The 17,801-nt window shown below is 37.7% G+C and overlaps 1 protein-coding gene across 2 annotated transcripts in view; it reads right to left on the reverse strand.

Moving 5' to 3' along the window:
* Positions 1–17,801, reverse strand: part of LOC127442204 (insulin receptor-like) — a 121,667-nt gene that overhangs the window by 41,904 nt on the left and 61,962 nt on the right. For both annotated transcript variants that reach the window (XM_051700051.1, XM_051700052.1), the window contains one exon: positions 9,273–9,594. In XM_051700051.1, the coding sequence (XP_051556011.1) occupies positions 9,273–9,594 (322 nt within the window). The remainder of the gene's footprint in view (positions 1–9,272; positions 9,595–17,801) is intronic.

Raw genomic sequence — 17,801 nt, forward strand, 5'->3', positions numbered from 1 at the left:
AGAACACAGGGTCACATGTACACAAACCCAAACAATGAATGAAACAAATGTTTGGTCATACTCTGTGCTGTGAAAAGAACAAGGAAACAGATTTTCAGATGTATGATGTAGTGTTTCTATTTTTGTTGACATTTAAGCAGATTTGTGGAATGAAACAATAATAAACTGTTGTTAACAAGGACGTGGATCCTGTTGCACAAAGTGTCAGCCTTGTTTTGGGGCGGCGGTGATCTTGTAGGACAGGACAAAGGTTGCAATCAAGGATGAATGAGACATTCTGTGAGATGTGCCAGAGACACAACTTAATCACTGATTGTTTTTGTGGACACATTGGGCCTGACTGAGGAACTGTTTATCATCTGTGCTTTCCGCGCCACTGTTTCCTGTGAAACTTTGTTACACATATTTGTATGACAACTGTTATAAGTGTGAATCTACAAGCAAACAAAGGATCTGGAGGTGGTATGCCAAAAACTAAACAATCAAACCTACGTCAAAAAAGAAACTATTCACAATACAGAATCTGTAGCTGTGCCAATAATGTACAAAAACCAACTACAGGCCAAAGCATGAGTAATATCTTTTCTTCAATATTTTGAGCCTTGTTATTCTTTCATGATACCTGCTAGGGATGGGTCACGATGGTTCAATGACTTGTCGATTAGTGAGGTTTGCGAGATTGTTTTTTTTTTTTTAAGCTTTGATATTTTTAGTGACAGCTTTAATGTAGCATGCTGTGCTTTAACTGTTAAGACAGTTTGCACGGTAAAAGCTCTCAGAAAAGTTGTCTTTAAATGAATCCCCTTTAAAAACACTGCCACAACAGCCATGAACATGACAGATGTATCTGGCCCTTGCTTCGCATCTTGCACTACTTTTTTAACGTCCTGCAACAAGCATTGCATTTGTCAAGTCAAAAATAGTCCAACTTCTAAAATGCGTCTCGAGATTCCTTCCTTCTGTTCCATTCTGTTGCGGTGGAACAGAATCACATGAAGCATTGCTAATGACGTCATAAAACTAAAAACGGTGGAAAAATATAAGGCTACGTCCACATTCATCCAGATACATTTGAAAACAGTGGAAAAATTTAAGGCTACGTCCACATTCATCTAGATACATTTGCAAACAGTGGAAAAAATGTAAGGCTATGTCCACATTAATCTGTATACATTTGAAAAAAGCATTTTCGTTTTCGAAACGCTCTCCGTCCACACTACCATTTTCAAACATTTTCCAAAAATTGCTCGTACACACTTAAACATAGGAAAACTCTTAAATCCCCTTACTGCGCTTGCAAAAAATTGCAGTTCCATGTATGGTCTGAAACGCAATTGTCCTCGCGTTCCGTCGCCAGACAGCAATTCTGAGTAAACTTCTCACCGTCTTTTAAGAAATGCAATGTGAAGAGTGTACAAAGTAACATTTATAGCTGAAGTCAGAAGTTTACATACACCTTAGCCAAATATATTTAAAATTCACAATTCCTGACATTTAATTGTAGAAAACATTCCCTGTCTTTGGTCAGTTAGGATCACTACTTTATTTTAAGAATGTGAAATGTCAGAAGAGAGTAGAGAGAATTATTTATTTCAGCTTTTATTTCTTTCATCACATTCCCAATGGGTCAGAAGTTTACATACACTTCAATCCGCGCATCTTATCACGTGGCTCGCTGACACCGCGGAGACTCACAGCATGTGGAGGCTCATGCTATTCTCTGCGATCCACACACAACTTACCACACGCCCCATTGAGAGTGAGAACCACTAATCGAGACCACGAGGAGGTTACCCCATGTAACCTACCCTACTCTCCCTAGCAACCGGGCCAATTTGGTTGCTTAGGAGACCTGGCTGGAGTCACTCAGCACACTCTGGATTCGAACTCGCGACTCCAGGGGTGGTAGTCAGCGTCAATACTCGCTGAGCTACCCAGGCCCCCAAAAATATGTGGTTTTGCACACACCAAGTACCTGCCAAAGAGGACAGAATGTGCTGCGTGGGTGAGATTCATATTGCAGACATATCAGAGAGACAATCCCACTGCAAGGATGCAACTCAGAGTCATTTATCTGTCAGTGGCCAGACAGCGCTCCCTGTCTAAGCAGCTGACAGACAGGGAGAGACGAGCAGAGGAGGACACAGATGGGACAGGGATGTCGAAACTCCTGATATCTCATTGGAGTCCAGCTAATATGGAGAGACAATAACCAAGGGCGGCAGCACAGGGCAAGAGGCCTGATCACCGCGGTGTCTGTTCAGCAATTGTGATTTGTGTGTCTGCTATCTAAATTCCCACAGTGCACCCACAGTGCCCAGACCAGGGGTCATACTGGTGGGGGCAGAAAGGGGGAAGAGCACCATGAGAGAGCGAGACCGAAAGAGAAAGGAACTGAAAGTCAAATAAAGAAGAAACACAAGGCCACTGAAGACACTTGAATGTCCTATCTGGCAAAACATGCAAATTAAATGGATAATTCCCCCACAAATGGAATTTCTGTCATCATCTACTCTATTTCAAGTCTTCTGAAGTCATATAACAGCTTTATAGCAGGACCAGACCAAAATTTAGTCGTTATTCACAAAAAATAAATATATATATATATATTCCGACTTAATTCTCAAATTTATGCTTCTTCACATTCAAACATGGGGTCACAATACACATAAAACTAATGACATTTCCTCCCCTTCTTATGTGGGATTTAGAATGCTGGCTTTATGAATACAACAAAGTTTTCTCATGTGTTGTGATTTGAATGGTGGCAGCAAAGATTTTCAGTGAATAACACCTTAGTCGGTTCCTCATTCAAAAGTTATCATATGGTTTAGGACACATAGAATATAGTCCATGAGTCGTATGAACAACTTCTTTGGTGCTTTTTATCATTTTAGGAACTTGACAAAAGTGATAATTTATCATCATGTCTTATTATCATTAAATTGTATCGAGTATCCTACTCTAAACATTGGCATTCGGCTTTTGAAAGATGGAATCAATCACCATCCTGCTTTGTTATATATGTACAAGAGCAGCTTGGACATTCTGCAAAATATCTTGATTTGGGCTCCATGGAAGAAGGTTATAGAGGTTTGGAATGACATGAGGGTAAGTAAATGATGACAGAATTACAATTTTTTGGTAAAGTATTCCTTTAAATCCTATAACAAAACCCCGCTGGAGGTTTAGCTTCAGTTTCCAGATTGTGTGCAGCTGCATTTCGCCCCTCCATCTCACACGTGTTTTTTCTTATATGCTACACATATGATGTAGTGACTCCTGGGTTAAAGTGCACACTGTCTGCTTTCATGTACCATTTTTCCAACCTTATCAGCTGAACTGAAAGTGCAGCATGTTTTATTCACATACTTTATTCACATGTCTAAGGGCACCTTAAAGCTAGGGTGTGTAATCCAGAGAGGCTAGCAGTTAGCAAGCTAGCTTTGAAAGCATAGAGCCCGCCCTCACTTCAGAGGTGTCTCCAAAGCCACCCCTCCTCTATCACACATGAACACACACACACACACACACACACACACACACACACACACACACACACACACAGAGCAGAGTCTAAGCATTGTAGAAGTTTCTAACACGGTCTTTCTTTTCTTGTTTCCTTTTACTGGTGGTTCAGGAGGAAAAAAGGTAGCTGTGGTTCACCTTCCATTCTCGCGCTCGCTCTGCACAGCATCAAGGAAACTGTGCTGATGACGTGTGATTGTCTGCGCGAACAAGTTGCGCGGTGGTATGCAAATACAGATTGACAGACAGGAAGGACATCCTATCATTACATTCGGACCGAATGCAATGATTGGTCGATCATTTTTTTAGTCCTGTCCCTTCCACAGAAGATATATATATATTTTTACATTTAGACCACTTAAATTATTGATTGCTATCAGGATGTGAAGAGACTTTCAACCAGTATAACAAAAAAATTTTCTGGAAAAGACTGCACACCCTAGCTTTAAGTATTTGTTCAGTTTTACATGAATTTCTCATTTAGACAGGGGTTGTATTTTGCACTTTTAATGTATACCGGATATATTTAAGCAATATCATGTGAGCAAGAGTGGTGCTGTAATGAATGTCCGCATGGCTGCGACACTTGTCCTATCACAATAAAAGACCCGAACAAACTGTTGCATAATTCTAAATATTACATCTTGATTCTATGCTACGCTGTTTTGTTTGAGATATTTTGCTAGTGTCTGACTGCAGCTGGACCAAGGAGATGTCTGGAATCAGACCGACCATTTTGTAGATTAAATATGGAAAACCCAACATTTATGTGGCCAATCGTCCATCCATCCACATATAGATATGCATGTCTGCATCGAAATAGCCAGAGAGAGAATAAAGCTGGGAGACATTGGTCATCCTTTATTTCTACCACAAACAAACAAACACAAAACTGTGTTCTGAAAGAGGCAATAAAATAGAGGTTAGCGGTCTGTGTCGGTCCTCCCCTTCCAGCTATGACCTTTTTAAATGGGCACAAATGCACTGCCCAGCCTCGCACTAGAACAGTGCTGCTTTAAAACACAGACACACACTAGGGATGTGCAAAACTACATATTTTCAAAAATCAACTAGTTGATGAGCTGTCTGAACAACTAATTGATTAGGCGGCTTTTAAGATTAATTGTGTAATTTCCGCCACTTTAGTGCCTTCAAAGCAACACATTATGCAAGGTTCTCGAGACAAGATTTCAACCCTTTAAACTCCGAGGGTGTTTTTAAAGATTTCCTGTTTCAGTGGCATACCCCAAATTAAAGGTTTATAATTTGAAAAAAAAGAAAAAAAAAAAGAAAAGAAAAAATCAAGGAGGGTCAAGTGTTTGGTATCACTATAAAGAAAACTTTTCAATTTTTTAAATGATATAAATTATGATAAATTCTGAGACTCTCTGAAGAAACTGCTGAAAAAAAAACTTGGGCCCAAAATGTACTTTTTTTCTTATTTTTTTTATTTGACATTATATTTCTCTGGGTGCAAAAAAGGTGGCTCTGTAAAACTGCTTTTGTTCCCAATCATGTCAACTGTAACTTGAGTAAAATTTTGTGCTGATTCAACAAAGCAATCAAAAGTTATAGCATTACAAATATAATTTATCCTAGTGTATAAAAATATCTCCAAGTGTCCAGAAGCCTCTCCAAACAAATAAATTGTACATAAAATCTAATTTACACATGCAAACAGAACAATGAAAAAAGATATGTATAGCATGTAGACATGATTTTAGTAATGAGATTTCACAGAATGAAAGCCATTTGACTCAATGAGTCTGCATCATTGAGTGTATGTCATGTACTTGCACCATCTCCTGGTGCCCATATGTAAAAGTCACTAATGTCTCTTTTAATGATTCAAGTATAGAAAATCATCTGCACAATTGTGCAGAATTAGCTGCACAAATAAAGGGTAATCTGTTGTGGCTATAACTAATATAAGTTAACCCTGTCCCTGACAACCATGTCACTCATGTTTATTTAATCTGTTTGCTATGTTAGCCAGCTATAGTTTGTCAGAGCATCTTTTTGCAGCTCAGCAGACAACGGTGCGGTGGTGGTTTGTGTCTGTTGAGTGTTGATTTCACGCTACGTTTGTTACCTAGTTGGTGAGATGCTATGCTGGAAAGTAAATAAAGTCCATCTTTTACTCTCCATGACAACGAGCTTATAGCTAACTAGCTAACCTCGTAGCTACTTTCATTGCTTGTCAGCTGAGTGGAAGCTAATGTGTAAACATGTATTCACCAAACTGTTTTGTTCAGGATTCGCATTTTGGTACCCCCTTCAACCGAACAATTCCAGTCGTTGCATTTATAAAATGTAATATTTAAAAGTCTGGTTTTCCACCGTTGAAAGTTTCCCCTGAACTTGTATAGCAGAATACGGTGTAACACCGCTGCCGCTGTTTATCTCTTGACTCGGCAGGTATAAATGCTTCTTGTTTTACAACCTGCCCCTAATTGACTGGCAGTATTAAAATAGTCAGCATTTGACTGATACTAAACAGTAATACTGACGTTTATTTAGCCATTTATTGTATTTTTATTTATTCTTTATTTTAATGGTCAGCAGTTGACTGATACTAAACAGTACTGATGTTTATTTAGCTATTTATTTTATTTTTATTTATTCTTTATTTTAATGGTAAGCATTTGACTGATACTAAACAGTTATACTGATGTTTATTTAGCTAATTATTTTATTTATATTTATTCTTTATTTTAATGGTCAACATTTGACTGATACTAAACAGTTATACTGATGTTTATTTAGCTATTTATTTTATTTTTTATTTAAATGGTCAGCAACTGACTGATACTGAACATACAGTACTGATTTTTATTTAGCTATTTATTGTATTTTTATTTATTCTTTATTTAAATGGTCAGCAACTGACTGATACTAAACATGCAGTACTGATTTTTATTTAGCTATAATTTTAATTTATTCTTTATTTAAATGGTCAGCAACTGACTGATACTGAACATACAGTAGTGATGTTTAGTTAGCTATTTATTGTGTTTTTATTTATTCTTTATTTTCTCAGTGTTCATTTTGTCATTGTAAAGCGCATTTCACACGAGTTGAGGCGTCAACGCTCCGTTCAAACCCAGCGTCAAGCAGCACTTTGCCCTCTACATGACAAGCGTTGCAGAAAGCATCATGGAAGGGCGAATTTAAGAGCTTGCCATGCAAGAAAGTGGGAGCTGTGAACAATAAACATTGAAAATGTTTATTTGGAAGATAAAAAAAATGGCAATTGCTTTGATTGCAGAAAATAAAGAGAGGACTCATTTATGTGTAAGAGGTTTTTTTTTTTGTGAATGTAATTATTGTAGTTCAAAAACTGGGGTCTCTGGATACTCGGAAAAGATAAGGTAATAATTAATTAAAATAAATTTTGAGATTCAATATCTCGTCATAAATTTGGACAGTTTTAAAATATTTCTTAAAGCTTTTTACTCTCAAAGACATCATTTGTGAGAGGCAAAAACGTGTGAAAAACACTTTGGTGTGAAGTTGGAGCCGAGGTTGCACTGACGCGTCATGTGAAAGCCCCTCAACATGTATAAACATCAGTCACTTTTACACATTAATAGCTCTTCTGCCCTTTTCTCTCCGTGATTAACAAAGTAGACTTTTCCAGGATCCCTGGATCCCTGATCCGAGCTTAAAGGGTTAAAAGTTTAACCATTTTTAACTTGACAAGGCTTCTTAAAATGCAGTGCTCATGGCCCTTGAAATGACGCAATGGCCAAATATGTCCATCTACATGTGTACAAACCCCAACAATTAAAAATAGCTCAGACTAAATGCAAGACCAGACAGCTCTTGTAAATAGAATAACTGACAGGTTTTCAACAAATAAATAGGCTAAATATTTATAAAGTATTTTTATATACCAGTGTTTCCTACAGAATTCAGCTCATGCAGTGGGGGGAAATGCTCCGCAAACAAATTAAATCCTGAGAGAACCTTGTTTATATAATATGTATATTAAAGATAGATTGATAATAATATTTTCATTTTATGTATATTACTAATATTATAGTATTAATATAACATTATTGTTTATGTATATTACAGATTTATTAAAACTGCTCTAGGGAGATGAGATGTAGCCGTTTAAGCAACCCGATCTCATTTTATTTAAGAGTTGGCTATTTCGTATGGTCTTGCACGATGTTGTTCGCATAAACTCGTACAACTTCATCCCATGCAAATTCCTGGATGTCTAATGCGAAGCGTGAGTTCTGCACATGAGGCGTTAAGGACATACTTATTAATATTATGCCCTAACCCAAACCCCTAATCTAAACTTAACCAATCATCAGAGTGTGTAAACATGATAAGAAGCTGTTGTGTGTGACAGAAGCAAGTGATTGTCGCATATTAGATGGAAACGATGTCCAGCGAAGTCATTGGCTGTAGTGAAAGTCGTAGAAATTCAAACAAGTGCAGTCGCACGATATCGTACAAGTTAGCTAAATTTAGAAAGTCGTACGAATCCTGACGATTTCGCCGTGAGAGTGTGTTGTTTAAGTGTTTCTTTTCACTCTGAAGCTGAGTAGTTCTGGTTGTACACAAGGCAAATTGTTTTTTTTTTGTTTGTTTGTTTGTTTGTTTTTTGCTATTTCTGCCTTTCTTGGTGCTGTATTTTATTGATGGAGTGCCAGGGTATGAAAGGCGGCTAAATTAGATCGCTCCAATGTCGCACACTTGCAATGTTGACAGCTTTGTTGATTGTAAACAAGAGCGAAAGTTTTAATGCATCACTCGCTTACAGAGACGCGGTACAACGCCATTCGCACGTTGAATTAACAGGTTCATTGATCTGTAACATCTTAATTCGGTAAATATGTGCATCCCCACTGCACATGCTCACACTGAACTCAACAAGTGTTTAATGAGCAGCTGAAAGCTGTACCAGGGCAAGAGGGACATAGAGATGCGACAGAGATGATTTATTTGCGCAGATTGTGGAATTACAGTTTGATACAAATACAAGATTATTGATTTGATTTGTTCATCTGTATGGATTGGTTTACCAGTTCTCAGTTACATGCTAAAATGAATAAAATAGTGCGGAAATTCCCCGCATCATGAACGTGGAAAATGTGGGATAGATTATATGCGCAATAACCACATCCACACCGAATTTCACACCCTGATAATAATAATAATGATTATTATTACTACATGAAGAAATTACAGAATTATATTAGGCATACAATTGTATTATAATAACTAATAACTATATTAATATTATTATTATACCCAAGTATAAATTTTGAAAATGTCTTATTTATTTTACGTCACAACATTTGTTTTAAATGTATCAAAATCCTAAAACTTTATTTCCATGTTTAAATTAGATTTTGAATCTCAGATATTTAATGTGTTCTTGTGTATACAAACAGTAAAAGTTCTTAAACTTTGAAGAAATTGAAGAAACATTTCACTAAGGGGCGTACTCTAGCAATTAAACCATATGGCTCATGGTAAGCCCATCAACCTAAGATGATGCACAGTGCACACTTGTTTCCCCTTAACAAGTCACACTTCATACGCAAAAGATTTAGCTTATGTGGCCACTGACGCACACATGGAGCATGAGAATCCATTCTCAGGCTCTTGCACAGAGAAGATGCTGTTGAAGTAGCCTTTAAGACACTTGGGGACGTAGGGATGTTTGCTGAACGTGTGCAGTAGCGTTTGTGCATTGACCAGACTAGTAGCAGTTTACTTACGTAGTGGAGTTTACAGTAGTGTACCCAGAAGGGCACTCTGGTATGCAGGCACTGTTGTGGATGACGTATTCGTGGCAGTCACCTTTACCCTGCTTACACTTGTTGTGAAGCTCCCGGCAAAAGCTGAAGTTAACGCAGCGCCAACCCTTGAAGGTGTAGAATCCAGCTGGGCACTTGTCCACACAGGTGTTTTTGTGCATGTAATTGCGGCAGGCCACACATTTGCTCGGTGAGTCGGGCTCCGAGCAGCCTCCCAGACACTGCTCATGGCAGCACTCGTTGTCTTTAGTGCAGGCACGGTGCTTGCATGTGGACGGGCACACTGTGGGCAGAGGGAGAGAGATTATTACTTCCTGAGAACTGATTACTTATGTTACATATGCCTCTCATTTAAAGTGACTTATAGCACACTAGGGTTCACTGAACAATATCTGTGGTCAGTAAATGTTGCCTGCTATCAGTTACCATAGAAAACAGTGCCAATTCATCCCACAGTTTACAGTAAAGCACTTCAAAAGGAAGCCTAGCAGGCAAGATAATCAAAAAAGCAAAAAAACATAAAGTAGGTCATATTTTTGTTAAAGCACTTAGGCCTATAAGAAGTAAAAAATTTGTTTGTTTTTTCAATAAATTCTTTTTTTTTATTTGTTTTTATTTGAGCTGTAAAGTTTAAGAGGTGGGACCAGTTTTCTAGGTGGATGAACTTCTGCTTATGCGTATGCGTTACGGACATGTGGGTGGAGTTCTATGTAAACACTGCTTTATGGCCAGTTATGTCACATCTTTTCCATGTCTCTTCTTGGAATCTTCACTTGGCCACTATGCAGATATAACCGGGTTTATTTTTTATTTATTTTTTTATCCCCTTTTCTCCCAATTTGGAATGCCCAATTCCCACTACTTTAGTAGGTCCTCGTGGTGGTGCAGTTACTACGGGTGGTGGAGAACAAGTCTCAGTTGCCTCCGCTTCTGAGACCATCAATCCGTGCATCTTTTTTTGGGGGGGGATTTTTCCCCTTTTTCTCCCAATTTGGAAAGCCCAATTCCCAATGCGCTTTAAGTCCTCGTGGTCGCATAGTGATTCGCCTCAGTCCGGGTGGTGGAGGACGAATCCCAGTTGCCTCCGCGCATCTTATCACGTGGCTTGTTGAGCGCGTTGCCACGGAGACATAGCGCGTGTGGAGGCTTCACGCCATCCACGCTCAATTCACCATGCGCCCCACTGAGAACAAACCACATTATAGCAACCACGAGGAGGTTACCCCATGTGACTCTACCCTCCCTAGCAACCGGGCCAATTTGGTTGCTTACGAGACCTGGCTGGAGTCACTCAGCACACCCTGGATTCGAACTCGTGACTCCAGAGGTGGTAGTCAGCATCAATACTCGCTGAGATACCCAGGCCCCTAACCGGGCTAATTTTAAGCAAAGTTGAAAGATTTGATACTGTGAACTTACACCGATCAGCCACAACATTAAAACCACCTGCCTAATATTGTGTAGGTCCCCCTTGTGCCGCCAAAACAGTGCCGACCCGCATCTCACAATAGCATTCTGAGATGCTATTCTTCTCACCACAATTGTACAGAGCAGTTATCTGAGTTACCGTAGATTTTGTCAGTTCAAACCAGTCTGGCCATTCTCTATTGACCTCTTTCATCAACAAGGCGTTTCCATCCACGGAACTGCTGCTAACTGGATTTTTTTTGTTTTTGGCACCATTCTGAGTAAATTCTAGAGACTGTTCTGCATGAAAATCCCAGACAAAGTCTACGGTAACTCAAATACACGAGGGGAACCTAAACAATATTAGGCAGTGGTTTTAATGTTGTGGCTCATCGGTATATATATATATATATATATATATATATATATATATATATATATGTGTGTGTGTGTGTGTGTGTGTGTGTGTGTGTGTGTGTGTGTGTGTGTGTGTGCGTGTGTGAAGATGCATTTTCTGGCTTGCTTAATATCGTTTTCAGTTGTATTAAGCTTACATGTTGTAAAACAATTTACTAGCCAATGGCGATTCTTTCTCCAATGTGTCTGTAGAGGGTTGAGATGCAACACTTAAACTGGAATATATGCTAACTTTAAAGACCCCATCAAATCAAAAAGTTTCTCTTCCGGGTAAATGACAACAAATATTGACGATTCATATTGCACTAAATAGATCTTTGTCCAACCAAATGCTCTCTATAATAAGAATGTTCCTCCCCCTAATACCTCTAGCAACCAACTAGCAAGTAGCAAATCATGGTTCATGGTTGTGATGTAACTAAAGCCTATTGACTATTTAAGAAAGGGTGAACCCTTCTATATGTCCTGCCCAAACTTTGTTTCAATAGGAAATACGTTACATTAACAATTGAAAGGAAACTGTGCTTGTGAGGTGATTTCATGGAGTCTTTAAGTATCTTAGGATTCTCTATCTCTACAGTTCATGTTTTACACTAAACTGCTTCAACACCAGGTTATACGTCTAAATATTAAAACACAGACAAAATGTCCTACTCTGATAAGCAGCTCCTAAAATGGTGTAACAACATTCCACTGCCTTTTATGCACTTTTTCTTTCCCTCATACACACTAGGGCTGGGTGATGTGACGATATATATCGTGGCGAAGATATAAAGTGTCAATCGATAGAGATGTTGCTATATCGTGTATATTGCGGTGTGTAAATATCCATGTGCGCAGTGTGGGCTTACCTATCAGTGGGCAGGGCTTCACCTGAGAGTGAGAGAAATTACGAAACATGGACAGGGTTTTTCCAGGATTGAAAATTTTTCTGCGCCTGCCCAAGCAAATTTAATGACCTTCATCATTCGTTTGGTGCTTTAAAAGTGCTAAATATTCTTCTCATCTGACAAGTAAATGTTTCACATTACTGTGGCGCATGCTGTCTCTGGAGCTCCGAAGTGTGCGCAAATCAAGCAGGCTTTTCGACATTTGTGCTCCAGAGACAGGAGAGCTCAGAGCAAGATCGCTACTCAATCATTTTTGACACAGGAAAACCCCAAATGGAGAACGAAATCTCCACAGTACGGGACGACTCCCAAACACGTCAAGAAAATGAAGGAGGAGCTTGTTATGAAAACAGGTGCGACATCTCTTTCACCACCTCAAAATTAAGCACACAAAAGAATAATTTGAAAGCCAAAAGATGAACTCCGCCTTAATTAATTAATTAATTTATTTATTTTGCAAGAAGTGATATTTATTTGATATTTATTTTCTTCAAGATGTGTTTATTTTTGATGGATTTTTTTTTTCTTATGTTTTATTTTCTTTTATTTAAGTTTCTTGACCAAAGTTTATAATAATAATAATAATATAATAACAATATTGGTCAACAAATTTTTAAACTGAAATGTGGCCTACCATTATATTTAGCATTTTGGTTAAGGTTGATTTTCATTTATTTATTTACTTACTTAGACATTGTTTGTCTTGTTCCAAATAAAGAGGAAGTAGTTTTAATTAATAAAGTATGTAATTCACTGACTGGAGTTCCAAAAATATGCATTACAATATGGTTATTTTATATATAAACCAATTTGTTATTCATTTTCCAGAAAACTTTTACTATATCGTGATATATATCGTTATCGTGATATAAAATTACTCATATCGTGAAATAAGATTTTTGTCATATCGCCCACCCCTAATACACACTCACACACACAAAAATCTATGAACTCACACAATGTACACAGAACAGCCCACTACTACCAGTTGTTTGACAAGAATCTTGTTATAAGTCTTTCCCACTAAAGCAAGGAAAACTCAAGAGTGTTTACATATTTCTTAACCCTCCACCAAAAAAGACAGAGGCTAAAGAGGCCATATGTGGCATATGAGATGGAAAGAAAGCGAGAGAGAAAAAACCCTAAAAATAAATAGAGAGAGATCAGAAGGTCACAGAGGTGTTTCTTAAGGAGACGCATGTGGCGGAGAGAAGATAATTGACTGTGTCCTTCATCTGTCAATTGACCAAAGTGTCAACAACACAAGTTCCTCTGGAGTCACTGTATGCAACTTTACTGGCCTCTTTCTAACAACGTGACCTGTGAGCGCATCTCTGAGACAGCCTGTTAAAAATAAACCACGCACTGCTAGCCGGAGCATGCGCAGCCATGAATGTACAAATGAATGCGCTTGAGCACGCGCATGCACAATTTGCACACACACAGAGAGATTAGTAGAGTAGTGGTTGTGTTACGAGCTATGGGATCCTTATATAAGCTCCTCTCTAGGGCAGTAGGTGTGCTCAGGAATGGGTCAACAAAACCAGGAGATTAGACCACTTCAAAGAGTGGAAAACTTTTATCTGTTAACTTGTTTGTTTACTTTTGTATAAAATGCAACTTTGGTACTTGATTCAATGTAAAATCCGGGTCCAAAAGCAAAACCAGTTGAGAGCCACTGCCTTAGGGTTTTCTAAGTAACTCTACTACCTATAGTACTAGGGCTGGGAATTGATACAGATTTCCCGATTCGATTCCGATTCACAAGCTCTCAATTCGATTCAATATCGATTCAAATGGGTATATTTCAGTTATAATGTTCCTTTTGCTTACATATGAAAGGAATTCTCTCCCAGCTAATGCTGTTAACTTCTAACTAGGTACATTATGAAAATATTAATTTTACTAATTATATTTTATTAGTTTTTCATCATTTGGGCTTTTTTAAAAATGAACAAATCCATGTATTTAATCAATAAATAATAAAAATTTTATTACATGTTTATTGTTTAACTGCATAATTTATACGGTTTACAAGTGTTTACATTAATTTCTTGAAGACGTGCTAAAACCGGTACTGTAAAAAGCGTCTGTAGATGAGCGCATGTTAACGAGAGAGACTCAAATAGCTTTCTCTCATCTGTGCCATGCATGATTAGAATTAAATGTTTATTTTTGGTTGTTTTTATCAACAACTGACTATAGAGAACAGAAAGGGTATTAAAAGAGACATTATTCAATGACAAATGGGTTGCGTGGATCTCATCTTTGGACACACACGGAACAACTTTTACTCTCAACACGCAGTGAAAGGATCTCACTGCTAAATACTTCACCACTATACTACACAATTTATTCACTGGTGAGTGAAATCTAAACATTTACCAGCCAGCTGCCAAATATATACATTTTAGTCCCATAGCATGAAATTTGGTTGCAAATGCGAGTGATTTCCTCTCATTGTAGTGGAGGGTTGGGCATAGAGTAAAAGATTGATCTTGGGATTTAAGAATCGATATAGACATCGTTCAAATTAAGACAGTGATGCATCAGAAAATCAATATTTTTAACCACCCCTATACAGCACCAGCAACTACCTCATTTGTATGTCATATGTGGCAAATTTCAATATTCAATAAATTGCGATTCATCACAATATTAAAATTGGATCATGATTGAAACTGCACCAAATGTCATGAATATGAATGCCAAAGCCAGACGCAGTAAAAATATTGGTGTGCACCTATTATGAAAATTACAGAAACCTTCAACAAGAGCAGAAAGATAGCGCTAGTGACAAACAGAGTTGGCTAGTGACAAATCTTCAAGCAAAAATCAAGGTTATTGTGAACATTTAAAAATTTTTGAGGGTTTAAAGGTGCAATATGTAACATTTTTCATGTAATATTCACCTTTTTTTTGCCAATGTGTGAACGGCTTGTAACGCAACTTAAAAAAAAAATGGGCCATTCCCGGACTTCCTAGGTTGCCTATTAAAGCCTGTAGACTGATTTTCGCTTTTTGCGCGCTCCCGAGAGCCTTGCCTCAGTGCTTCTCTTCCACTATTCAACAGCGACAACAAACTGCAACACTAGGTAACGTTATCTTAGAGATGAAATCCAGCAAACATCCGGCTCCCAGCACAACACCGACTCTACACAAGAAAAAGCCAAAAAAAAAAAAAAAAAAAAACATTTCCTGAACCTCGTCTGGCTAAGCAGGAACGTGATTGTGTTCGAGTGAAAACTAGAGTGAACATCGGCAGGACATCTGATTCCTGGAGGGACCTTCGTTCGGTTTTGGGGATCAAAACCGACCCTGAATTGGCGTTCTTCTTAATGGACAGGTAAGCATACATAACTGCAAAGCATGTGAAATATAGTGCCATAAGGATTGATCTGTGTAATTTTAGCTAACTTGATCTTGCCTGCTAACGCTGACGAATTGCAAGCTACCTTGCTTCGTAACTTTCAAATAATTTCAACAGTCTTCTCTTTATACTAAAAGTCAGGTATACTGATTCACAGTAACTGACATAAAGTTCATCTGTAATTATTCAGCAAGGTAAACTACAATAACACATGCAATTAATGCTAGACAATGTTCAAGATAATGCAGAAAGACCCATTCATTAGTGTAACTTAACTTGGTTATACAGAAAATATATACAATCTATTATTATAAAACAACAGCGCATTGATATATCAAAATGACAGTTGTGATGGAATCACATCAATACTGAATTCTGTCAACATATTTATAATGTACAGTCTATTTTATAAACCGCTACTGTCATCATCCACCAAATTTAGCTAAACAGCTACTGATAAAGCTGGCTAGCTAGCTAACGCCGACATTGACTGCATTTATACGATAGCCTATGTATCATGCAAAGAAAAGTGATTACTTCAAACTACAGTCTCACATAGTCAGACCTATATCCACACTTTGTTCTAGCCCTGTTCCATCACTGGAGAGACAAATATAATATGCAGTCTCAAAGTTTGTAGTAAAACAATCATAACTGTGTAATTTTAATTATGCTACCTCATCTGTCATCATGATGCCGGTGAATCACATTCAGTCTCTTTGTTTTGGTCATGCTCGCTCACGAGTAACAGGCTGCAGTTCACTTAATGGCCACAGGTGTGACTCATATATTGTTTGAGCTGTAAAGATGTTTAAATCGTCATTTTTACAGTCGTTTTGGGGACTGTTGACATTACATCGTCATGGCAAAGAAGTTGTAAAATTGGCTATAACTTTACACAGAGAAGTGTTTTTTTTCTTCCCACACTAAAATCATGTTAACGCATATTGTTGATGTCTTGTGGCAATACTTTTGAAACCGTGAGTATTTTAACGTTTACAGTTTGGCCCCAATCACTTCCATTGTAAGTGCCTAACTGTAACCCAGATTTTTGCTTTTTTTAAAGGAGAGCCAAGTCAAAATAAATGTTTGTGGTAATCAATATTATGCCACAAATGCTGTCGATTGAGTTTAACTTGTATTGAAAACAGAACATTCCTTTTACAGGAAAAGTATTGTATATATATAGTCAACAATTTCAAAATCTGCGATTAACTATGAAAAACCATCCGATTAATCACGATTAAATATTTTTAATCGACTGACCGCTCTAATTGGTAGTAATTTGTTCCTAAATATCATTTCTGACTGTTTATTTGAATTATTACATGCAAAAACTTGAAGCAATTTTTACATAATGATTACGTAGAACTATGTAAAGCATGTATGCCACTGTGTTCTTTATTAATATGTATATTAATATTGACTTCTGATATTCGTAAAATTTTGTTTATGTATTATATAATATACATTTTGGTATCATGAATCCTAGTCCATCATGTCGCCTCATAGAACTGAAAAATGCCGTTTGCAGAGTTTGTGCTTATTTCAGCAACCTACTTCTTCATTAATTAAACCGTTGTAAAATTAATATGAATGCACATATAAATAAAAACAAAAATGATCAAATCAAGATTCTAAAGAATGAATGTAATATCTTGCAAAAGAGAAATATATCAATAAAGGATTGTATCAGCACAGCCCTTGACACACACAAACAATTACAGCTGTGCACAAGGGACATAAGGAATTGTGTTAAGATGCCCAGAGGACAAAGAACAAGGCACCGAGGAAATACGTACGAGTGTGTGTGTGTGTGTGTGTGTGTGTGTGTGTGTGTGTGTGATCCAGTTCCAGTCCGCCTTCTAATGGAATATTGGCTCTCGATGGTCATGTTAACACCACCACACCGACAAACACGATCCTGGAGTTGATTTAGACCACAAATAAAGCCCAGCAAACACCTCTGCTTCCATGACAACACCGCCACAAGATGAAGGCTCTAAAATCTTCAGACCTGCCTTCTGCATAACAACTAAGTTTTCAACTGACAGAGAAAACACCAACAGTCATTTTTAACTATAAAGCCTCTAAACAACGTTAAGCTGCTTCAAGTCTTCTATGAAAATTTCCAAATGCTCTTGACAAGCTCTGACAAACCCAGGGATCATATAAAATGATGAGCTTTAGGGAAAATGTAGCAACTTCTAAAAATGAAAAGAACAACAAAGAAAAGAAGAAAATGTCAAGAAAAGTGATGATGTTGGCGGTGATCCAAGCAGCTAAAACTGAATTCATATGAAACTTCACAACAATTCTCAGCTTTTCCAATGCCGCTCTCTTTAATTTCTTAAAATGCTGACAAGGTATAAAACAGAGCTGCCTTTCACACAAGAATTATACTCA

Source organism: Myxocyprinus asiaticus, chromosome 6 (assembly GCF_019703515.2).
Source record: "Myxocyprinus asiaticus isolate MX2 ecotype Aquarium Trade chromosome 6, UBuf_Myxa_2, whole genome shotgun sequence".
Lineage (NCBI taxonomy): Eukaryota > Metazoa > Chordata > Actinopteri > Cypriniformes > Catostomidae > Myxocyprinus > Myxocyprinus asiaticus.